Here is a 25,864-nt window from a genome sequence, read left to right as displayed (position 1 = left end):
TAACCCAATAGGGCATAGCAGTTGTGGCCACTTCCTGGTTCCACTTCAAAATACTCAATGCATTTTTCCCATTGACATTTCCAAAAATATTTATATATCAATTAATTTAAGCCTAGAATCAAGCCATCCAGGGTCCTGGTGAATCATGACCATTAAACATTTTTTTCTGTGATTTTTTTTATTTTATATTTAATTATATGATATACTATATTTAATAAATACCCTTTGTTTTGCCGTTTTCAAAAACGTTTTTTTCACAGAATCAAACGTTTTATGGTCATGATTCACCAGGACCCTGGATGGCTTGATTCTAGGCTTAAAATAATTGATATAAATATTTTTGGGTTGTGTCAGGGTTGGTTAATTGGTTGAGTGTTTAATGTGTGTTCTATGATAGTGATCTACAAAGTAACTAGTAACTAAAGTATGTAATTGTAGAGCAGTTGTTGTCAAAGTGAGGTCTTTGAGGGGTCCTTTGAAGGTATTCCAGGGGGTCCTCAGCAAAAATTGTTAAAACTCATTTTAACCTCTTTATTCATTTATACGTTGGCTATTAAAGCATAGCAGATGTACAAGCTCACAGCGCATCACTTCGCTGTGAGCTTTTGAAAATAAATGATTTGAAAAAAAAAAATGTTATATTATGATATATATATATATATATATATGATATATATGATATGAATCAATATTCGTGAACATAAATCTTCTTTTCTGGGGGTCCCTGGCACAAAACCTTTTTAGATGGGGGTCCCCGGCCAAATGCATATGAATGTGGGCGTCACTGTTGAGGAGTATCTGACCCCAGCCCAGCAGGGGGCCTCAGCTGCTTTCATACCGGCTTCCTGAACTTGAGCCAGGTGCAGGTTATGGGCGGAGCTCCAGAGAACCTGCAGAGGATCTCCACCTTCTCCCCCGCCTTCTTCTTCATGTCCTCCGGAAACTGGAGGATCTGAGGGGGCGGGGCTACACAGAGAGAAGAGAAAAAAAGAGTGGACCAAGAACAGAGCCAAAGGTCAAGTATTGACGGTTTAAGTCGTTACACATGAATGATAAAAAAATAATATTGTGGAAAAGTTCATTTTCTTTCATACTATAATTTGAAAAGTGAAACATTCATATATTCTACAGTCATTCATCAACACCTTGACCCCTGACCTCCCGGTCTCGTCTGATTATGGATTCCACCAACACTCCAGGATTTAGACCCGCCTTACCTGTCTGATTGGCTCCCTGGCAGGCATAGTTTTACTGAGGTTAGGGTTAGGGTTAGGTTTAGGCATAGTCTTACTGAGGTTAGGGTTAGGGTTAGGGTTAGGTTTAGGCATAGTTTTACTGAGGTTAGGGTTAGGGTTAAGGTTAGGTATAGGCATAGTAGCAAAAACGAGAACTGTCAATCACAGCGACTACTGACCAATCACAGCGGGTTTGCCAGGACGCGGCGTGGGTTTCATAATAACGCCCCGGTCTCAGGGCGGAGACACCCCCGACCAATCACAAGGCCAGTTGATGGTGTGAGTAGGTCTGTCACAATTATTACATCATCATACTATAATTCTAGTAACCTCTGTCTGTAGTGGTGAGTGAGTGAGTGAGTGAGTAGGTGAAGCTACCCGGTTCTCCTCACTGGCTGGAGCAATTGCTCTGATTTTGCACACAGCCATTGACCATTACCATCTGAACTTAACTGTGAAGCCCCTTTTTCGATTTCATCAAATCTCAGCTTCTTATTAGCGTTTTTGTGTAAAACACTGTCGCCATGGTTACGGGACTGCCCAGCTATGGAACGAACTGGCTCCCAGGTTGCCAGATCATGTGCGCATATCCCCCCACGGATACGTCGACCGGGTATGGTCTAGTTTCAGATAATCGTCATAATTGTTTCCATGTAGAAAAATATTGAAATATCTTCAAACATTTTCCAAAATACTGGGAATAACAGATCTACAAGCTCACAGCTTGTAGATCTGTTATTCCCACTAGTCATGTTTTCTTTTTAAGTATGAAGTTATTAAATGATGTAAGTTATTTGCCCTGTGCACCTTTTGTTTATGAAGCCTATAAATTACATAATGGTCAACCACAGCAACACCTGTGCACCTTTTATTTATGAAGCCTATAAGTAACATAATGTTCAACCACAGAAACCCAAGGAAATCGTTAATCACAATTATTTGAGAGACAATTAATCGTCAAGTAAAAATGTACAATGGTGACAGCTCTATGATGTAATAGGTGTGGGTGTGGCCAGGTGGTGATGTAAGCGGTGTGGGTGTGACTAGGATGATGATGTAATAGGCGTGGGTGTGCCCAGGTGATGATGTAAGCAGTGTGGGTGTGACTAGGTGATGATGTAATAGGTGTGGGTGTGCCAAGTGATGATGTAATAGGTGTGGGTGTGCCAAGTGATGATGTAATAGGTGTGGGTGTGGCTAGGTGATGATGTAAACAACTTACCAGGTTTAGGAGGAGTCTTCGCCGTCGGCTTCTTTATCCTGGCCTCACCTGGAACATGAATACATAATGCCACATGTTTAGTTTAAACTAAACATGAATACATCATAGATTTGATTTGATTTGATTACAAAATGTGTGGCCTACACAAACAGTGCCAGGAGGAGGAGCTATAGAGTAGTGGTCAACCTGTGGGTCGGTCTAACCCTTTTTTTGGGGGGGGGAGATGACAGTGAAAAGACCTTTTAAGACATAAGGCCCAAACTGAGGCCCAACGGTCGGCCGTCGACTGGACTGGCCATGTCTATGCCATGTCTGTGCCATGTTTATGCCATGTCTGTGCCATGCCATGTCTGTGCCATGCCATGTCTGTGCCATGTCTGTGCCATGCCATGTCTGTGCCATGTCTGTGCCATGCCATGTCTGTGCCATGCCATGTCTGTGCCATATCTGTGCCATGCCATGTCTGTGCCATGTCTGTGCCATGTCTGTGCCATGTTTATGCCATGTCTGTGCCATGCCATGTCTGTGCCATGTCTGTGCCATGCCATGTCTGTGCCATGTCTGTGCCATGCCATGTTTATGCCATGCCATGTCTGTGCCATGTCTGTGCCATGCCATGTCTGTGCCATGTCATGTCTGTGCCATGCATGTGCCATGTCATGGCTGTCCCATGCCATGCCTGTGCCATGTCTGTGCCATGTCTGTGCCATGCCTGTGCCATGTCTGTGCCATGTCTGTGCCATGCCATGTCTGTGCCTTGTCTGTGCCATGTCTGTGCCATGTCATGTTTGTGCCATGTCTGTGCCATGCATGTGCCATGTCTGTCCCATGCCATGCCTGTGCCATGTCTGTGCCATGTCTGTGCCATGTCTGTGCCATGTCTGTGCCATGCCTGTGCCATGTCTGTGCCATGTCTGTGCCATGTCTGTGCCATGCCTGTGCCATGTCTGTGCCATGTCTGTGCCATGCCTGTGCCATGTCTGTGCCATGTCTGTGCCATGCCTGTGCCATGTCTGTGCCATGTCTGTGCCATGTCTGTGCCATGCCATGTCTATGCCATGTATGTGCCATGTCTTTGCCATGCCTGTGCCATGCCTGTGCCATGTCTGTGCCATGCCATGTCTATGCCATGCCTGTGCCATGTCTGTGCCATGTCTGTGCCATGTCTGTGCCATGCCATGTCTATGCCATGCCTGTGCCATGTCTGTGCCATGCCATGTCTATGCCATGCCTGTGCCATGTCTGTGCCATGTCTGTGCCATGCCTGTGCCATGTCTGTGCCATGCCTGTGCCATGTCTGTGCCATGTCTGTGCCATGTCTGTGCCATGCCTGTGCCATGTCTGTGCCATGCCATGTCTATGCCATGCCTGTGCCATGTCTGTGCCATGCCTGTGCCATGTCTCTGCCATGTCTGTGCCATGCGACGCTCATTTAGCCAACATTGTTGACATACATATGATTATAAAGGATGTAAGCCATGCTAAAAACAAGTCATTAACAAATAAAAAGTTAAGGGAATAGACAAGAGAACAAAGACAATAAAATAAATCAAGGAGTCTATGTTGTAAGAGAACGAGTGAGAGTAATCTATGAACCACTTAAACACAGGAAAGCATCATGTGTCCTTAAGGGTTACGTTACGTTAAATCACTGATTTATATAAAAAAAAGTTGGCAAAAAACCCCCAAAAAAACATCCAACCTAAAAGTAACAAGTACTTCACAGCCTTCCAAGAAATGCAGTGGAGTAAAATAATCAAAACGATCTAATACGCAAGTAAAGTACATATACTCAAAATATGTACTTAAGTACAGTACTCAAGTAAATATACTCTGTTACTGTCCACCACTAACACACACACACACACACACACACACACACACACACACACACACACACACACACACACACACACACACACACACACACACACACACACACACACACACACACACACACACACACACACACACACACACATACACACACACACACACACACACATTCCTAACAGCAAATTAACATTGTCATGGTTTTCTAAGCTAGTTTGTCTGACTTGCAATGTGACACAAGCTCTGTTCACACATTGTATTTATTCATTTTAATAGAGATAAAATGTATATGAGAGAGAGAGAGAGAGAGAGAGAGAGAGAGAGAGAGAGAGAGAGAGAGAGAGAGAGAGAGAGAGAGAGAGAGAGAGAGAGAGAGAGAGAGAGAGAGAGAGAGAGAGAGAGAGAGAGAGGTTTGTTTGCCTTTTATGGACATTCTAAAAATATCTCCCAAAGACATTCAGGAAATAACTCTGTTACTATATATTTATTTTACATCTGATCACTGTCACTGGAGAAGAGAAGAGAAGAGAAGAGAAGAGAAGAGAAGAGAAGAGAAGAGAGGAGAGGAGAGGAGAGGAGAGGAGAGAAGAGAAGAGGAGAGAGGAGGAGAGAGGAGAAGAGAAGAGAAAAGAGGAGGAGAGAGGAGAGGAGAGGAGAGGATAAACCAGATATGTAAGTGAGGAATTTCCATAGAGGAGAGGTTTTTTTTCCTTCTAATTTTGCAGCCCCCTAATCCCACCCCCCCCCCCCCCCCCCCCCCCTCTCCTCTGTCCCTGGAAAGAAAAACATGTAATTTTTCCAACACAAACTATTTCTGCTCCGCAAACCCCCCCCCCATGCCCACCCCCCCTCCCCCAGATAAACATGTATATCTTCATAAAAAGCTAAACATGGATCTGAACTAAAACTCACTGTTCCCACAACAAAAACACCCAATTAGTTGTTTGTATATTTATAGGACATAATAGTCTCACCTAATGTTGGGGAGATAAAACTGCCTCTGAATAATGTTTGATGTGTTTATGCCAGTAGGATTAACCTTATTTTACTTTCATTGAAGGAACATCCAGGGAGTTCATTCTGTGCTGAGCGGTCAACGGAATTCATCCAGAGAAATATGCATGTGTTTATTAATATTTATCAAGCTTGATTCATGTCATAGGCCTATACAACATCATTCATGTATTCCTCTACTCTTTATTTCTATATTCAATCAATTTCATTCTGGTTATTTATATTTTGGAAATACAATTTGAGGTCCACTTGATGTGCAAACTATAAAACTATTGTTAATTATATTGTAGCCTACTTCGGCTTTACTTTTAACTCCCTACATATATTCCACAATGATTCTATAATATACCACTCAATACATGAGTGGTACCTTGGGGGAAACAAATTATAACTTAATGGCCTAAACGTACAAAAAGCCAGAGAAGTGCCATTACAACATCACGTCGCCTCACCAACCTCCCCTTCTGATCAAATGTATTCCAAACGGGTAATTCTTTGGTCCCAGAGCCTCGCCAACGCAGTGGTCTCCTGACTCCAGCAGGTATGAGGTACTAGCCTGATTGTCAGACTGAAGCCTCGTGGAGCTTCAGTCTGACATTGGCTCCAGTGTAGGCCATTACCAAGGGGGAGAGGATTAGAATTTCCCTAAACCAAAGGGACTAAGGGATCCCCACCCCCACTTCCGACTCTCATTGGACAATACATTTTGTACCGAATAAATCCTAGGTTCACATTTACAACACCAGACCAAGCTAGAGGCGGTCCACTCAGAGAGTGGGCGGGGTCTATGGTCTGGAACCAGGCTAATGAGGTATGCCAACAACGACTGACTGCACCAGAGCCATGATCCAGGATCATCATATTGTTCATCCTTATAATTAAATCATTTCATTCTTCTTATTCAGATCCGATCCATCTTAAAACAAACTTAACTATTCATTTCTGGCCGCTGTTGAGTAGGTTTTTGTTGTTGGTTAGTTGAATACTTTATTAACACAGTTTGCAAAGACAGTTCAATACACGGTCTGTAAGAGGATTTTAAACTGAAAAACTGACCCTTAAACTGAAAAAGTCTGTATAGAGACTCATTCAGAGGTTCTGTGTGCAAAGAGACTCATTCAGAGGTTCTGTGTGCAAAGAGACTCATTCAGAGGTTCTGTGTGCAAAGAGACTCATTTAAGAGGTTCTGTGTGCAAAGAGACTCATTTAAGAGGGTCTATGTGTATAGGCCTGGTGCTTCTGTCACGAACGAGCGAAAACGGTTGCGACCAATGGGCTCGACTCACGAGCGTGCGCACGGGGCTGCGCGCTTCTGTGACGCAAAACGCGTCACAGAAGTGACGCGCAGGAGCCCCAAATAGGCCTCGCCCACCACATTTCACAACCCGGAAGAAGGGGTGATTTTGCCTCATGCGCTGTGTGAGCATCTCAATGCAAGTGGATGGGAGGGGATATCGGGTGCCCTCTCTATTATTTTGTAACTTTATGATAGAGACTCATTCAGAGGGTCTGTGTGCACAGCAGACCCATGTGACAGGAAACGCTGGGGGGCTGATGAGCAAGGAATGTAAATAAGAAGGAAGGGAAGTGCTGGAGCAAGCTCCATGGTGCTCATGGGTGGCACGCTCCATGACTCTCATGGGTGGCACGCTCCATGACTCTCATGGGTGGCACGCTCCATGACTCTCATGGGTGGCACGCTCCATGACTCTCATGGGTGGCACGCTACATGACTCTCATGGGTGGCACGCTCCATGACTCTCATGGGTGGCACGCTCCATGACTCTCATGGGTGGCACGCTACATGACTCTCATGGGTGGCACGCTACATGACTCTCATGGGTGGCACGCTACATGACTCTCATGGGTGGCACGCTACATGACTCTCATGGGTGGCACGCTACATGACTCTTATGGGTGGCACGCTCCATGACTCTCCGTAATATTATTATTAGATAATAATAATAATAATACTTTTTATGTGTTATTTATATGTTATTAATATGTTATTTATATGTGTAATCTCATTGTAAATGAGGATCTCCCCCAAAGATCACACGCACGCACGCACGCACGCACGCACGCACGCACACAGGCACGCAGGCACACACACTCACGCACGTACGCGCACACACACAAAGAGAGTGTGTTTACCAACAGTACATTTCTGGGAATTCAGATGCGCTGAAGATACAGATAATGATCTGACTTTTATACACACTATCTCCCCCCTTCCCGCCTCTCTCTGTGTCTCTGTCTCTCTCAATCGCCATCCTCTCTCTCTCTCTTTCTCTCTCTCTCTCTCTCTCTCTCTCTCTCTCTGTTTACACAGTGGATTCCAGAGACAGTATTTCTCAGAGCAGAGCTCCAGAATGGTTGAGAGTTTTTCCAGGGAGTCTTCAGTGTAACTTGTGTAATGTTAACATTATACTACAGTTCATAACATAACATTATACTACAGTTCTAACCCTGTTGTTAGTATGAATAAACACACTATTGTCTTAAACATGTAGTGTTGTTGTTAGTATGAATAAACACACTATTGTCTTAAACATGTAGTGTTGTTGTTAGTATGAATAAACACACTATTGTCTTAAACATGTAGTGTTGTTGTTAGTATGAATAAACACACTATTGTCTTAAACATGTAGTGTTGTTGTTAGTATGAATAAACACACTATTGTCTTAAACATGTAGTGTTGTTGTTAATAGGAATAAACACACTACTGTCTTAAACATGTAGTGTTGTTGTTAGTATGAATAAACACACTACTGTCTTAAACATGTAGTGTTGTTGTTAGTATGAATAAACACACTACTGTCTTAAACATGTAGTGTTGTTGTTAATAGGAATAAACACACTACTGTCTTAAACATGTAGTGTTGTTCATAGCCGCGGTTAGGGGTGCGGTATGCGCACCTCATGCACGCGAAGAGGACATGTTTTGTTTTGTTTTCCACAGGGGGACAAACACTATTTTCTATTAATTACACACCCCATGAAGACTTGAATTAATGGAGTTTTGTTTTTTTGTTGCGTTCCTGAGACAATAGAGTCAAAGAGTCTCCTATGGACGGAAGACCCGGTCATCAAATTATTGACTCAGGAATGCGACAAAAACAAAAACATCTCCATGAATTCAAGTCAAAGATTAGCAGAACCCACTAGACTCCCAAATTACACAACAACTACAGGACAAAATTAGAGCTCTAAAAACCAAGAAGGGATGTGGTATGACATCATAAAATCAATGTACACCAACAACAAATGTGCTGTAAAGATTTAGGCAGGGGTGTAGCCTGAGTCCAACCCTTACCATTTACCTCAATTAATTGGCATAAACAAAGAACAATCCACAGCACCGGGCATCCCCCTAGCATCCCCCTAGTATCCCCCTAGCATCTCCCTAGCAGACACAAAAGTCAAGTGCTTACTATTCACAGATGATCTGGTGTTGCTGTCTCCAACCCAAGAAAGATTACAACACCAATTTGATCTCCTGCACACTTTCTCCCAGACATGGGCCCTGACAGTAAACCTAAACAAAATGATATTTAAAGGTAGGGTAAGTGATATTTTTTGGTTAGAACAAAAAGTATTTTGTTAAAAGGTTAAAATACTATATTCTGATAATCATTGCTATAGAGTGTTTGTTCAGTAACAGGAGTCTCCCTGTCTCTCCAGCTCTTTAATAAACAGAAAATACAATTTTTGGTAGGTGTCAAAATCTCAGCCAATCAGGAGAAAGTACCCATTTTTAAGCTTAATTTGTATAGTGTTCCAGTTCCAATTTTGTCTGCTCATTTCTTAGTGTCATCACTTCCAATTTCACTTGTTTAATCTATATCCTAATTGAGTTCTCTGTCCTGGTTGGATAAAATTGGAAATGAAACTGAAACTGAAACAAAAATGCATTTTCTGTTTAATAAAGAGCTGGAGAGACAAGGAGACTCATAATACTGAACAAAAAATCTATAGCAATTAGTACTATCAGAATATAGAGCTATTTAACACTTATTTTAACCAACGCAAATCACTTACCCTACCTTTAAAACTAGAAAAAGTGCTCCTCGGAGCACAGGTCTCCGCCAGGTCAGGTAGGTTATTGTGGCCTCCTGGTGGCGCTATAATAGGCCAATGTGAAAAGGGTGCGATTTGTTCTTAGGCTTTTCACTGCAATCGGACACTGCATTCATGATTTGAGGCATTTTGTTCCAAAAATGTGTTTTGCAAAATTAGACCTGCTGGTGGCCCTATAACAGGCCAATAGTAAAAGGGTGGCATTTCTTCCTCGGCCTAATAGAAATGTGTGTGTGAAATTTCACGGAAATCGCAAGCTGCGTTCATGATTTTTGAAAACGGACCAATCCTGCAAACTTTGGAAGCCAATCTTAGGCAATCAGGATGTAATATGGGAAATCGGATAGATCCGTGTTGATCACATGACTATAGAGATACTGTGAACTGATTTGTGTGATGTTTGGACAAAATCTGTAGGAGTAGTATCAATAAATGTGTTTTGCACAAATCTGCCTCCTGGTTGGCGCTATAACAAGCCAATCTGAAACATTTGGGCTAGAGGTTCGGACTTGGCATCCAGGGAGTGTGTGTGCACAGTTTCGCAGTGGCCGGGCCAACGGTGCCGGAGATTAGGTGGTAACGGACGGACAGGACACACGGACGGACGGACGGACGGACGGACGGACGGACAGGGGGTAAAACATACTCTCGCCATGAAAGACAGGCCCCAGCACCAACAATTCCTATTAAATACAACTGCACTAGAACATGCAAAAAACTATACCAACCTCGGCCTAAACATCAGCAGCACAGGTAACAAACAAGCTGAAAAGGACCGGAGAGACGAGGCAAGAAGGGCTTTCTATGCCATCAAAAGAAACAAGTTAGAAATCCCATTAAAATCTGACTCCATTATAGAACCCATTTCCCTCTATGGTTGCGAAGTCTGGAACCCAGTTGCCGTATCCAACAGAAAACACCAAACAAATCCATTCTCTGTATCCAACAGAAAACAACGCATGCAGAGCAGAATTAGGACGATATCCACCCATTATCAGTACAGTGTCTCAGTAAACTATAGGATCATAGAATACAGAGAGACAGTGTAGTGTCTCAGTAAACTATAGGTTCATAGAATACAGAGAGACAGTGTAGTGTCTCAGTAAACTATAGGATCATAGAATACAGAGAGACAGTGTAGTGTCTCAGTAAACTATAGGATCATAGAATACAGAGAGACAGTGTAGTGTCTCAGTAAACTATAGGATCATAGAATACAGAGAGACAGTGTAGTGTCTCAGTAAACTATAGGATCATAGAATACAGAGAGACAGTGTAGTGTCTCAGTAAACTATAGGATCATAGAATACAGAGAGACAGTGTAGTGTCTCAGTAAACTATAGGATACCAACATTATACTCTGAGAGTAAACACATAGAACGCAAAAGGAACCATACAGAAGGTCCACTCGGTCTGTTTCACATCAAAATGGGATGACCCCTGTGTGATCCCTGACCTTTGACTTCTGAGCAGAACAGATGGTGTGCACACACGCACACACACACACACACACACGCACGCACGCTCGCACACACACACACACACACACACACACACACACACACACACACACACACACACACACACACACACACACACACGCTCTCACACACACACACACACACACACACACACACACACACACACACACACACACACACACACACACACACACACACACACACACACACACACACACACACACACACACACACACACACACACACGGTGGGGGGGGACACTGATAGGGTAGTGTACCGTCTGAATACCAGCACACACATCAAATAGAGTAGCACTGTCTGAATACCAGCACAAACATCAAATAGAGTAGCACTGTCTGAATACCAGCACAAACATCAAATAGAGTAGCACTGTCTGAATACCAGCACAAACATCAAATAGAGTAGCACTGTCTGAATACCAGCACAAACATCAAATAGAGTAGTACCGTCTGAATACCAGCACAAACATCACATAAAGTAGTACTGCCTGAATACCAGCACAAACATCAAATAAAGTAGTACCGTCTGAATACCAGCACACACATCAAGTAGAGTAGTACCGTCTGAATACCGTATTGATTGTATCTTATGCAGATTCATTATTGTATTTGTTCTTCCTCTCTTCCCTTTGACCGGCCCATACTCTTCCCTTTCTCTTTTTATGGAAACATGATTATGTTTTATATACTATGTGTATTGCCTTTTGTGTTGTTTTGTTTTGTGTTGCCTGCCTGTCTGCACACGCACACACACGCACACACACACACACACACCTCCGGTCACACGCACACACAGACAGACAGCGTGTTAAAATGTCTCCGTTTGATTCCATTTGTACCCTCTGTCAGAGTGACCTGAGCACTGAGGATTTCACAGTGTCGCACGCACGCACGCACGCACGCACGCACGCACGCACGCACGCACGCACACACACACACACACACACACACACACACACACACACACACACACACACACACACACACACACACACACACACACACACACACACACACACACACACACACACACACACACAATGTTTAAAACAGGAACATTGCGCCGTAATCCCTGCTAATGAAATATGAGCAGAGGAGAGGAGAGGAGAGGAGAGGAGAGGAGAGGAGAGGAAACAGGGTAAAGCTCCATATTGGGACAAAAGAAAAGCTGCATATTTTGGAAACTCACTCTCTGAGGTGGGCGTGGCCAACTTCTTAGACTTCTTGTCAGCTGTGGAGTTCTCTGTTGGGTCTGGGGAGAGAGAGAGAGAGAGAGAGAGAGAGAGAGAGAGAGAGAGAGAGAGAAAATATTATATTGTAATAAAGTCAAGGCATACGTTTTAATTGCACATTTCATAATTAAGGAATCTTTCTTCTTCCTTCATACAGTTTTTAATGGCTAGTGTGTAATCCCTACTTTCTATTTTGGCTGGCACAGAGCCAAGACAACATAGGAGAAGAGAAGAGTCTAGAAAAAGGTCTCCGCCAGGTCAGGTAGGTTATTGTGAGGCATTTTCTTGAAAACGGGCCATAAACTTGCTCTAATTTGCTTTTAATTACAGGAAACTCCAACAGAACAGGCAGCAGCAATGCATTGTGGGAGCTTGGATAAACAGTGTGTTGTTCTCCATTGGTTCTCAAAGTTTATTACACGGCTTGGTTGAATGCTTGATTCTGATTGGTCAATCATCGGTCATTATTTCTTGATAATGACCGGTGAGCTCTATAACAGACCGCTTTCTAATCAAAGACTCACCGGTCTGAACAGAACACCTGCTCATATCAACCTGTCTAATCAAAGCCTCAGAACACCTGCTCATATCAACCTGTCTAATCAAAGACTCAGAACACCTGCTCATATCAACCTGTCTAATCAAAGACTCAGAGCACCTGCTCATATCAACCTGTCTAATCAAAGACTCAGAGCACCTGCTCATATCAACCTGTCTAATCAAAGCCTCAGAACACCTGCTCATATATCAACCTGTCTAATCAAAGCCTCAGAACACCTGCTCATATCAACCTGTCTAATCAAAGACTCAGAGCACCTGCTCATATCAACCTGTCTAATCAAAGCCTCAGAACACCTGCTCATATCAACCTGTCTAATCAAAGACTCAGAACACCTGCTCATATCAACCTGTCTAATCAAAGACTCAGAACACCTGCTCATATCAACCCGCACTGCTTGGTTGTATGCTGTAATCCAACATGGCAGCCATGTAAACAATGAAAGGATTATCCACACTCTCTTCAGTTAATTTCTTAATGTATTTTCTTAGATTAGATTCACAGCAGCAGCATTCTATCTAGAGAAACGGACGTGTTTCGGCATGTCGGCCTTCCTCAGCGTTTCAAACTAGAATACATCAATCAGGAAGTGACATATATAGTTATGCGATAGTGTACCGCTGATTCTCATTGGTGAATAGAAATTCACACGGTTCATAATACTATAAAAGTTTACAAAAGCATTATACATAGTATTTGCATTTTATAGGTTCTTAAAGTTTCCACAAACACCACAACCAAAAAACATTCAAATTACAAAAAAAAACTATTCAATAATAGCTCTTCATTCAATCCTTTTGGGAACTCTGTGTTCAGGAAATGGATCCAATAAGCCTCCCTTTGCAATAGAACCCGGTCTCTGTCCCCTAACCCTCTTCTCAGTGGGTTGCCTACTTATAAACCTTGAAATCTCAATGTACATATGTTATGTTTAAATTATTTATATGAAAATGCCTGGTAACTGGAGACTCATCTTTATTTACTCTTGTGCTCTGTAATTCTGATTTTCAATTCTCTTTTAGTTTTCCCTACATAGCAGAAACCGTGTGAACTGTATGAATTTCTATTCACCAATGAGAATCAGCGGTACACTATCGCATAGCTATATATGTCACTTCCTGATTGATGTATTTGTTTGAAACGCTGAGGAAGGCCGACGTGCAGAAACACGTCCGTTTCTCTAGATAGAATGCTGCTGCTGTGAATCACCAGACAGTGAGACAGTGAGACAGAGAGACAGTGAGACAGTGAGACAGCGAGACAGTGAGACAGAGAGACAGAGAGACAGTGAGAGAGACAGAGAGACAGAGAGACAGTGAGACAGTGAGACAGTGAGACAGTGAGAGAGACAGAGAGACAGAGAGAGAGTGAGACAGTGAGACAGTGAGAGTGAGACACAGAGACAGAGAGACAGAGAGACAGTGAGAGAGACAGAGAGACAGAGAGAGAGTGAGACAGCGAGACAGCGACAGAGAGACAGTGAGACAGTGAGACAGTGAGACAGTGAGAGTGAGACAGAGACAGTGAGACAGAGACAGTGAGACAGAGATAGTGAGACAGCGAGACAGCGAGACAGTGAGACAGAGACAGTGAGACAGAGATAGTGAGACAGCGAGACAGCGAGACAGTGAGACAGAGACAGTGAGACAATGAGAGTGAGACAGAGACAGTGAGACAGAAACAGTGAGACAGAAACAGTGAGACAGTGAGACAGTGAGACAGAGAGACAGTGAGACAGTGAGACAGTGAGACAGTGAGACAGAAACAGTGAGACAGTATAGGTTAGCTTACCATCCACCAGCACCAGGCAATGAGACAGAAACAGTGAGACAGAGACAGAGACAGAGACAGTGGCCCTCATTTATCAACGCAGCGTATAAACCGGCGTATATTTTTCCATATATTCGGCCGTACACCAACGTCAAAGTCACATTTATCAAAGGATCCTATACAGACGATCCTAGCGTACATCAGGTCGGAGCTTTGATAAATCTCACGTCTGAAAACGAGCGTCATTTAAATAACACGCCCTTAAATATTCTCAAAACGCCCCGATTTTACGACATGAAGACGAACCAGAATACCACCAAAGACATGAAAAGCCAATAAGAAATAGTTTCTCCCGATTGCCTCGCCACACACGCACACGCCCCTCTCTCTCTCTCTCTCTCACACACACACACACACACACACACACACACACACACGCCCAGGCAGCTGTGTTTCTCGTGTAATCCGTACCGTAGCGGTACATTTTTTGTCACGTAGGCTTGTAGCCTACATGAATGACATATTATGATACCAATCACATCGCCATGAATGGAATACGTTTGTATATTAATTTATTTAACCCATACCGAGCAGTGCGTGTTCGAGTTACACTAAAATAAAGCCATCATGTAGGCTATTCCCATTTCCCAGTGAGACTCGGACCGTCGGACGGGCGAGTCCCATCCCGCTCTGCATTAATGAGAGAGAGCCTGGAGAGAACATTAATGGATGAAGGCTGGTGTGTGTTGGACCATGGGTTAAATGTCTGATCTCCCGGTGGCCATGAAAATATAACAGCAGTGCCGCTAAACTCCCGAGAGTGCCCTCTAGAAGCGCTGTATATTTTGAAAATAGCAGATCTACAAGCTCACAACGCGTTGCGATGCGACGCTGGCTTGTGAGCTTGTATATCTGCTATTTTCAATGCAGCCAGATCTACAATCTTATCTGAATGACTGTTAAAGCAAAAGCAGTTTGTTTAAATTACTTTATAAAATGTTATATTTTCACAGGTATTATTTATTAGTGTAGATATACATTAACGGGTGCAGCCAACGTCAACAACTGGTCTCTACCAGACGTGAGATCTCAGCCTACGGTAGGATGAAGCCCACGTCAGGATATATTGATAAATGCCGAAAGGTGTGGTGATCTCGCCGTACGCCCATTATTTGGGCTGCACCGCGTTGATAAATTAGGGCCACTGAGACAGTGAGACAGAGAGACACAGAGACAGAGACAGAGACAGAGACAGAGACAGAGACAGAGACAGAGACAGAGATACAGAGATACAGAGATACACAGAGACAGAGACAGAGACAGAGACAGAGACAGAGACAGAGACAGAGACAGAGAGACAGAGAGACACAGAGACAGAGACAGAGACAGAGAGACAGAGACAGAGACAGAGACAGAGAGACACAGAGACAGAGACAGAGACAGAGACAGAGACAGAGAGAGACAGAGACAGAGACAGAGACAGAGACAGAGACAGAGGAGACAGAGACAGAGACAGAGACAGAGAGACACAGAGACAGAGACAGAGACAGAGACAGAGACAGAGAGACACAGACACAGAGACAGAGACAGAGACAGAGACAGAGACAGAGACAGAGACAGAGACAGAGACAGACACAGAGACAGAGACAGAGACAGAGACAGAGAGACACAGAGACAGAGACAGAGACAGAGAGACACAGACACAGAGACAGAGACAGAGACAGAGACAGAGAGACAGAAACAGTGAGACAGTATAGGTTAGCTTACCATCCACCAGTACCTTACAGTGTGACAGAGACAGAAGCAGTGAGACAGTGAGAGTGAGACAGAGACAGTGAGACAGTGAGACAGTGAGACAGTGAGACAGTGAGACAGTGAGACAGAAACAGTGAGACAGTGAGAGTGAGACTGAGACAGAGACACTGAGACAGTGAGACAGTGAGACAGAAACAGTGAGACAGTATAGGTTAGCTTACCATCCACCAGCACCAGACAGCAGTTCTCAGCCGTTGGACCAGATGAACTCTCTGCTCTGCATTTATATTGACCTTCATCTTCTGGTAGAGCTTTGTCTATGGTCAGGGAACACACTCCACCTACACACACACACACACACACACACACACACACACACACACACACACACAATGTAACACACTGTCAACACACTCCACCTACACACACACACACACACACACACACACACACACACACACACACACACACACACACACACACACACACACACACACACACACACACACACACACACACACACACACACACACACACACAATGTAACACACTGTCAACACACTCCACCTACACACACACAATGTAACACACTGTCAACACACTCCACCTACACACCCATACAAAACACACTCCACCTACACACACAATGTAACACACTCCAGACAGACAGACAGATTGTGTGTGTGTGTGTGTGTGTGTGTGTGTGTGTGTGTGTGTGTGTGTGTGTGTGTGTGTGTGTGTGTGTGTGTGTGTGTGTGTGTGTGTGTGTGTGTTTTGTGTGTGTGTGTGTGTGTGTGTGTGTGTGTGTGTGTGTGTGTGTGTGTGTGTGTATCTAACCTTCATATCTCAGCAGGATGAACTTAGAAGGCTTGATGACCTTTCCATCCAGGGTCCAGGTCACCGTGACGTCGTTGCCGGGGTCAAAGGTCGCCAGGCGACACTCCAGACGAAGCCGCTGTCCGTCAAGCACGGTGACATCACGCAGCTTCTCCACAAACTCCGCCCCCACACAGTTCTTCACCTCCTCATTGGAGGAGGGGGTTTTCTTAACCTCCTCGTCGGAGGAGGCGGTCTTCCTCGCGGGGGAGGCGACGGGGGCCGTGGCCGGAGCCTTATTGGCCGGCGGGGGAGCGCTCTCTCCGTTCTGCTTCTTCCTATTGGCCAGCACGGAGCGGAAATCCCCCCCCCCCCCCGCTGTCTTGGGGGCAGCGTCGGCGGCGGTGCCGGGGGGGGGCGGCGCTTTGATTCCAGAGGCTCCGCCCGCTTTCTTGCCCTGCAGCACAGAGCGGAAGTCCACCTGCTGGGGGGCGGAGCCTTTGGGGGCGGAGCCTACTTTGGCCTTCAGGCCCTCCATCCCACCTCCTGCTGCCTCTCCTCCTGATTGGCCTAAAGCAAAGGTATTACATCATCACAAAGGTATTACATCATCACAAAGGTATTACATCATCACAAAGGTATCATCACAAAGGTTAATTGAATAATTGTGGTGCCGTATTAACACATCATGCCGGTGGGGTCCTTGGTGGGGGTTCCAGGGGGTCCCCCGACCCCCCTTTGAGAACCATTGATCTATATATAACCTGTTGGTTAATTGCCATTATTTAAAACAACACAATTCAAAGTTATACGATGATTAAATATGGCCTGTTTTTGGCCGTAGTACATTCATTATTATGATTATTGTTATTGTCACTCATTTCTTTATATAAAGTCGTTTGTCAAACTATCTGCATTGTTTGGTTATAAACATAAACATTTACATTTCTGACTAATAAAGTATTCTTCAAATGTTCTCCCTGGATTTTAACTCTTTTTGTTATTTCTGTTGTTAAATTGTGTCATTTATGTTTCTTTCCCCCCCGTTTCATCTGTTTTCTGTAAGCTTGTTTTTTTCATCTGATTCACTGCTCACAGTAAATGTGCTTCATAAATAAAGTTTGAGTTGAGTTGAATTCAAACAATCAATCAATCAATCAATGGCCCCCCACAACAACTAGAAAAAGGGGGGAAAAAGTTGATTATCAATGAATTAATTAAAACCACTTGAACCCCAGCATGCCTGTTCTGGGGGAGGGGAATTTGACCACAAAAAGAAAAAAGAAAAGGATATTAATGTATATGAATATATATATATTAATGTATATAAACTGCTCAAAAAAAGTTCGGAAACTTAACTTCGGTCAATTATATCTCCCCTTTAATAATACCAATTGGTATTGTGTTTTATATCATTTTTATCGTTGATTAGTCACCTTTACAACGAGGTACAGCTTGTAAGGATCGTGTATTCTTGGAATGAGCAACACAGCTAAACGTGTGGGTAGCGCCTCCAAAAAATTTGCCAAAATCACCCAATATGCTTCTGTTGGTAATCACTCTTGTTTTGAGCAACCTGCCAGCACACACCTGCTGAGAGGTGTGTGCCAGTAGTCACAGGTGAGTGACTGGCACCTGAACATGGGTTCTGCAACTTTGTTGAGTTTATGTATGCTCCAAGCAGCAACACTGCCCCCATGGACTGCCACGTTTGTCCCTTCAGGATAAGGCCCGTGCAATAGGGCAAGTGAAGCTGGTGTTCCGTTACGCAGATTACGCATTATTTGATGTCAGCCCTGTTGTCAGCCCTGGTAGCATTTGCAGGCCGGTGTGTGTCTGGCACCTGAGCATGGACCCTGCAACTTTGACATCTGTCTTTGGTACCGTTGTGCAAATCTTGCCTGTAAATCTATGGTTCCTCAGTGAAGCAAGGGGTCTTGGGATGTTGTCTTCCTTGTTCACTTCACCTGTCTCACAGAGCTTGGTCCTAAGTTTGGAAATGGTACCAGGGCTAACACCAAATAATGCTGTCACTCTGCATAACGGAACACCAGCTTCACTTGCCCTATTGCACGGGCCTTATCCTGAAGGGACAAACGTGGCATCTTTCCATGGGGGCAGTGTTGCTGCTTGGAGTACAAACTCAACAAAGTTGCAGAACCCATGTTCAGGTGCTAGTCACTCACCTGTGAGGCAGTCACACACCTGTGACTACTGGCACACACCTCTCAGCAGGTGTGTGCTGGCAGGTTGCTCAAAACAAGAGTGATTACCAACAGAAGCATATTGGGTGATTTTGGCACATTTTTTGGAGGCGCTACCCACACGTTTAGCTGTGTTGCTCATTCCACAAATGCACGATCCTTGCAAGCTGTACCTCGTTGTAAAGGTGACTAATCAACGATAAAAATGATATAAAACACAATACCATTTGGTATTATTAAAGGGGAGATATAATTGACCGAAGTTAAGTTTCCGAACTTTTTTTGAGCAGTTTATATACATAATAATGTATATGAATATATAATCATGTATATAAATACATAATGCATATGAATACATAATGATGTATATAAATATATAATAATGTATATAAATATATATTAATGCATATAAATACATAATAATGTATATAAATACATATTAATGCATATAAATACATAATAATGTATATAAATATATATTAATGCATATAAATACATATTAATGCATATAAATACATAATAATGTATATAAATATATATACCCCACAGTGTGAGAACCTCGGCCCCTAGCCCCCACCCCTAGACCCCCGCCCCCCCCCCCCCCCCCCCCCCCCCCCCCCCCGTCCTACCTGCGCCTCCTCCTTCCTCCTCCTCCGCTCGGTTCTTCTTCTTCTTCTTCTTCTTCTTCAGTAAAGAACAGAAGTCCCTCTGTCGCTCCTCTTCCGCTCTCCGCCGCGTCTCCACAGCAACGCTGTGCAGGGGGAGGTGCTCCGGGGGTCTGGAGGGGGAGGTGGGGAGGTGTTCTGGGGGGTCTGGGGGTCTGGAGGAGGAGGTGGGGAGGTGTTCTGGGGGGTCTGGGGGTCTGGAGGAGGAGGTGGGGAGGTGATCCAGGGGTCTGGAGGAGCTGCTGCTCTGCTGGGCTCCTGATAGACTCTGAACTCCTCCTCTGTCTGCTGCTCGCCCTGCTGCACAGGCTCCACCCACTGCTGCACAGGCTCCTCCCACCCCAAGCGCTCCTCCAGGGCTGAGAGAGAGAGAGAGAGAGAGGGGGAGAGAGAGAGAGAGAGAGAGAGAGAGAGAGAGAGAGAGAGAGAGAGAGAGAGAGAGAGAGAGAGAGAGAGAGAGAGAGAGAGAGAGAGAGAGAGAGAGAGAGAGAGAGGGAGGGAGAGAGAGAGAGAGAGAGAGAGAGAGAGAGAGAGAGAGAGAGAGAGAGAGGAGAGAGAGGGAGAGAAGGACCACAGCTCAACATCTGTTACATCACAGATGACTATTATTGTCCTTATATGGGCATGCCCCCAGACCTGACTGGAACCCACCAAGACCCTCTCTCACGCGCACACACACACACACACACACACACACACACACACACACACACACACACACACACACACACACACACACACACACACACGTATGGAGGAGGGGGGTAGGGGTCTTCACATTTGGCACTGCTCATGAATAACAGCTTCATTCTCCACAATTAAATAATTCATTGATTCATTCATGCATGCATTCATTCATTCATGCATTCATGAGCATTGTACCCAGTCACATATTTAGAAAATAGCCGATATACAAGCTCACAACGTGTTGCACGCACGTGCGTGTGCGCGCGCACGTGCGTGCGCGCGTGTGTGTGTGTGTTGTCCTACCTGAGGCTGATGAGGTGATCACCCTCATGGTGCTTTTTTACTGTCCTGTAGAAAACCAGTGAAAGGATTATTTCAATTCAATTCAAACTTTATTCCAGTCAGGTTATTATTGATATTATTATCATGATCATGATCATTATCATTATAGTCATTTGTATTTGTTTGTTAGATAGATAGATTCTAAAATTCAGTCGCCAAGAGGCGGCACAGCAGTTAAGGTTACAGAGTTACAAAAAAGTGAGTTAGTTAGAAAAATTAAAAGTATTGTTGTGTACATCAATACAGAGCTAACAGAGGTAAAAACAAATAAAGTGTATTTAATAGTCAGTGCTTAATAGTGTCTCACCGTATCTTTTCAAAAAAGCAAATAATAATAATTATCAGTGAAATGCCAATCAATAAATAAGTTATGGTTGACCGGGTCAAGAGAACGTTGTGTGTCTCATTGGCCACAGTTACATGGACAGTTGTATTCGGAATGAATACACTTCTATTCGGAATGGATGAATGGATGAATTCATTCCGAATAGATTTGCTCATGTAAACACCCCAATTGGAATAGAATATTCCATTCCAGTCTGACCCGAATGCATTTTCATTCGGAATAGGAGGGGTGGTATAGACCGTTTGAATCGGGTTAAATCAATCGGAATTGACCATGTAAACACTTTATTCCAGACGCTCCTGTCTGTTTGGAATACATGCATTCCTTTGCGCATGTCCGTGCTTAGTAGGGCTGTCAGAATTGTCCAAAAATGACCTATCAAATCTCTAATTCGGCCACGGTTGGTGCTGAGAAGCGCTCGCTCCTGCGGGATAAAATGAATGATTCTAATAGCGTCATTTAATAAGCCTGTAATGGTTAAGCCCAGACTTGTCCAGGAGAACGGACGCTCCGAGGATTGCTGGCCTAGGCTACACTTATATATGGATCTTTTTCTGAACAGGTATTTTAGTCCTCAGTTTTTAAAAGAATCCCTGGCCACATGCACATGACAAAGATTTTTTTTTAAAATCCCTATCCACACGTAAACGCAGAAACGCATTGATCATAGACTGTAGTGTTGCGCGCTCTCTCTCTCTCTCTCTCTCTCTCTCTCTCTCTCTCTCTCTCTCTCTCTCTCTCTCTCTCCATTTATTATTATAATGACCATGTGCGAATGCGCGATGACATCATCGTACGGTACCTACATGAGAAATGTGACAAATACTATAGGCTAGCCTACGTTTTACCGTGTCTGGTACCAATACAAAAAAAGAAACTGGTCTGAACTTGTAGATCTGCTACTTTTGCATTAAAACGGCGATGACAAAGGAACACAGGCTTGCACCGCATACAACGGTGCTTGGTGCGTTGCTTCCGGGCCTGCCTACGACTGATAGACCTCCGCCGCGGAGGCACAAGGGGGCTATTGCCTCCTCCCATGCCCACCAGGGGAAGCTCTGCTCCGGGTAGTGGCCCCTGGTCCATGCCCGGGCGTAGGCGGGAACCACTTTGCGCATGTCAAAAGTTATATTCTGATGAATGCTTTGGTCATGTAAACCGAGGAAACTTTTATTCAGGTCCCATGTAAACAGGTGAGTGGATCAGATTCCTCTATTCAGAATGAGTTCATTCGGAATGAATTAATTCTGAATGATACATGATGGTCCATGTAACTGTGGCCATTGTAGATCTCAAAGCGACCGGCACTAAGGACTTTAAGTCTCTCACACCTCCACCCCGGGTAGAGGGAGGTGACACTGCCACCTCCTGCACCCCTACAGAGGGCCCCCCACGACGGAGCCCATCGTGGGGGCCCCTCTGGACGGGGTGGAGGTCCACAAACTCCACCACCTCCCATTCATGGCGCTTGGTCGTGCAGAAGTCCACCACCATCTCCTTGGTCTTGCTAGCATTGAGCCGGAGGCTCGCGTTCAGCAGTGTTGTCGCCTGAGATACGGCTGACCACCACGGTGTCATCTGGGAACTTCTGTAGGTGACAGGTCTTGGAGTTGAAGCGGAAATCAGATGTGTAGAGGGTGAACAGGAAGGGTGACAGCACTGTGCCCTGTGGAGTGCCCGTGTTGCTCACCAGCGCCACACACCTAGAGCACCCGAGAGTTGATGTTATCTGGTCCCACTGCTTTCCTGGTGTTGGTCTGGGCGAGGTGGTCCAGTGTTTGTTCAGTAACAGGGGTCTTCATGTATTTCCAGCTCTTATTGAACAGAAAGAGTCTGGGATGTGTGGAGCATTGTCCAGGGTGTTTTAGAGAAGGAGAATAGTCTAGGACTGTGGAGCGTTGTCCAGAGTGTTTAGAGAAGAGAGAAGAGTCTAGGGACGTGTGGAGCGTTGTCCAGAGTGTTTTAGAGAAGAGAGAAGAGTCTAGGACGTGTGGACGTTGTCCAGAGTGTTTTAGAGAAGAGAGAAGAGTCTAGGACGTGTGGAGCGTTGTCCAGGGTGTTTTAGAGAAGAGAGAATAGTCTAGGACGTGTGGAGCGTTGTCCAGAGTGTTTTAGAGAAGAGAGAAGAGTCTAGGACGTGTGGAGCGTTGTCCAGAGTGTTTTAGAGAATAGAGAAGAGTCTAGGACGTGTGGAGTGTTGTCCAGAGTGTTTTAGAGAAGAGAGAAGAGTCTAGGACGTGTGGAGCGTTGTGAGTCTAGGACGTGTGGAGCGTTGTCCAGAGTGTTTTAGAGAAGAGAGAAGAGTCTAGGACGTGTGGAGCGTTGTCCAGAGTGTTTTAGAGAATAGAGAAGAGTCTAGGACGTGTGGAGCGTTGTCCAGGGTGTTTTAGAGAAGAGAGAAGAGTCTAGGACGTGTGGAGGGTCGTCATAATAAAATAAAATATTCCACCGGACAGACAAATGTTTTAGTTACTCCAGTGCGCCACCTATAGATCTGGTCATCTATAGATCTGGTCATCTGAATGGGGGTCTGAGATTGTTCCCACTGAGGAGAGCAGACTTTTCAGACCGTCTTTGTTTTGTTGAGAAGCAAAAGTTTATTCTCTAGTTTTACTAAAGTGGAGAGACTGGGCTATACGCAGTAAGCAATGCCCAAAGTGTCACATAGCATTAAGGAGAACTCCTGACGCTATGGACCAGAGCTAAGTGACACCTGGTGGAGAGATGGTGGAACTGACCTGATATTCAGTGAAACGACGTCCTCTCTCTCCAGCAGCTGATAGTCTGGCGCCGGGGCGCCCCGCTCCGCCCCGGGCCCGTGCCAGGTGCATTGTGGGAAGTGGTCTCCGGCGCCGGCACAAGACAGCAGAACGTGTCGAACTGGGCTGGAGATGAACCACGGCTGGACTCCCTTCTGGGAATCTGCGCGCACACACACACACACACACACACACACACACACACACACACACACACACACACACACACACACACACACACACACACACACACACACACACACACACACACACACACACACACACACACACACACACAGCCATGTTACCACATCGTAAAGAAGAAGCCTCTGACCACCAGCCTGTGGACATCATGGCCCAAGGAGCCAAATATAAAAACAATGAGCTGATACTCATAGCCTAAATGTATAATGGCTTGTACCAATGGATGGTATTTTACTGGTTTAGTAAGGAAAGCTTCCTCTAAACTTGAATCAAAATTAACAGCCAACTTCCAACAGGAGAACCGTTCATTCACTTTCACATGCATGATGTAGTAAAATATCCAGGTTTGCCGGCAGTGTATCGATTATTTATCACAAGAGGGATTATCGGGATGTATCGCAATATCGATATTTTGTCCCACCCCTATTGTACTGTTAGTCGTGTGGTCATGTATGTGTGTGTGTGTGTGTGTGTGTGTGTGTGTGTGTGCCTGCGTGCGTGTTTGAGTGTGTGTGTGTGTGTGTGTGTGTGTGTGTGTGTGTGTGTGTGTGTGTGTGTGTGTGTGCGTGTGTGCGTGTGTGTGTGCGTGTGCGCGTGTGTGTGTGTGCGTGTGTGTGTGTGTGTGTGTGTGTGTGTGTGTGTACCTTGCACGGTGAGTCGTGCAGTCGTACGGTCCTCTCCGCACTCGTTCCAGATGTGACAGGTGTAAGTTCCCGTGTCCTCGGGAAACACTTCCTGGATCAACAGGAAGTGCACGTTGTCCTTCCTGTGGAAGTGGAAGTCCTCCGACTCGCTGACTTCCTGTCCGTTGTGGCGCCAAATCACCTCTGGAGGTGGGTGGCCTGTCAATCAATTTATAATTTACAATGTAGAGTTTACAGTTCAGGCATTTAGACGCTCTTAATCCAGAGCGATTTACAGTAAGCAAGGACACAAGATAATACATCACAATACATCATAATACACGTAGTCTCGCGTTACCAGACTGTTAATCTCTCAAGAACAGATTCCGACCTGCGGTGGAATCTGTCGGAGCGGTTCGTCCTAGCCAGTGCGCATTGGCTAAAAGTGGGCGTGCCTTCAGATCAGGAAGTGGGCCGCGCTTTACCCAATCAAATGTAGTGGGCGGGATTCACGTGTCCATCCACCATGATCCACCCTCCCCCCCTCGAAACTAGCCGAAACTAATTTAACAATAGCGTCCTCGGAGCGGACAAAACCACGGAAAGATATTCACATTTTAAATTACTCTTTCATCATAGAAACAAGTGGGCTTATAACCAAAACCATCCATGTTCTCTGGGAGAAGTGGTGTTAGTGTTCCGTGTAGAAATATTGTTAGTGGGAATGAAAACATGGTCGCACCAACCGGAAGTGATGCGCTATAGGCAGACATGAAACCGGTGTTTCCCTGCGCTCTAGTCTAACATTATACTCCTGCCAGACCCCACAGAATATCAGAAAAGCAGAGGTCGCTGTTTTTCATTTTCTGTGGGGTCTGGCTACGCGAGACTACCAGACTGTTGCCTCCCACAATTTTCCAATGTTTCCGGTCATATAGTCTGGGACTCGGAAGCTCTGATCATGATTAGAATATAAACCGGATGTGACGCCTCGCCCCCATTTCCGTTTCGTCTTT

General features: G+C 44.8%; 1 protein-coding gene across 1 annotated transcript in view; it reads right to left on the bottom strand.

The window, feature by feature from the left end:
- The window catches only part of mylkb (myosin light chain kinase b), a gene marked incomplete at its 5' end in the record, with an annotated part of 56,552 nt that extends 33,796 nt beyond the window's left edge, over nucleotides 1-22,756 (bottom strand). Inside the window, 7 exons of the mRNA XM_084085383.1 lie at nucleotides 839-966; nucleotides 2,458-2,505; nucleotides 12,076-12,138; nucleotides 16,424-16,543; nucleotides 17,040-17,588; nucleotides 19,852-20,184; nucleotides 22,594-22,756. Of these exons, the coding sequence (XP_083941509.1) occupies nucleotides 839-966; nucleotides 2,458-2,505; nucleotides 12,076-12,138; nucleotides 16,424-16,543; nucleotides 17,040-17,588; nucleotides 19,852-20,184; nucleotides 22,594-22,756 (1,404 nt within the window). The remainder of the gene's footprint in view (nucleotides 1-838; nucleotides 967-2,457; nucleotides 2,506-12,075; nucleotides 12,139-16,423; nucleotides 16,544-17,039; nucleotides 17,589-19,851; nucleotides 20,185-22,593) is intronic.
- Nucleotides 22,757-25,864: the final 3,108 nt, after the last annotated feature.

The sequence above is a fragment of the Gymnoscopelus microlampas genome (assembly GCF_963454915.1).
Source record: "Gymnoscopelus microlampas genome assembly, chromosome: 17".
Taxonomy (NCBI): domain Eukaryota; kingdom Metazoa; phylum Chordata; class Actinopteri; order Myctophiformes; family Myctophidae; genus Gymnoscopelus; species Gymnoscopelus microlampas.
The sequence above is the reverse complement of the archived record's forward strand: the minus strand, read 5'-3'. Positions and strand labels throughout refer to the sequence as shown.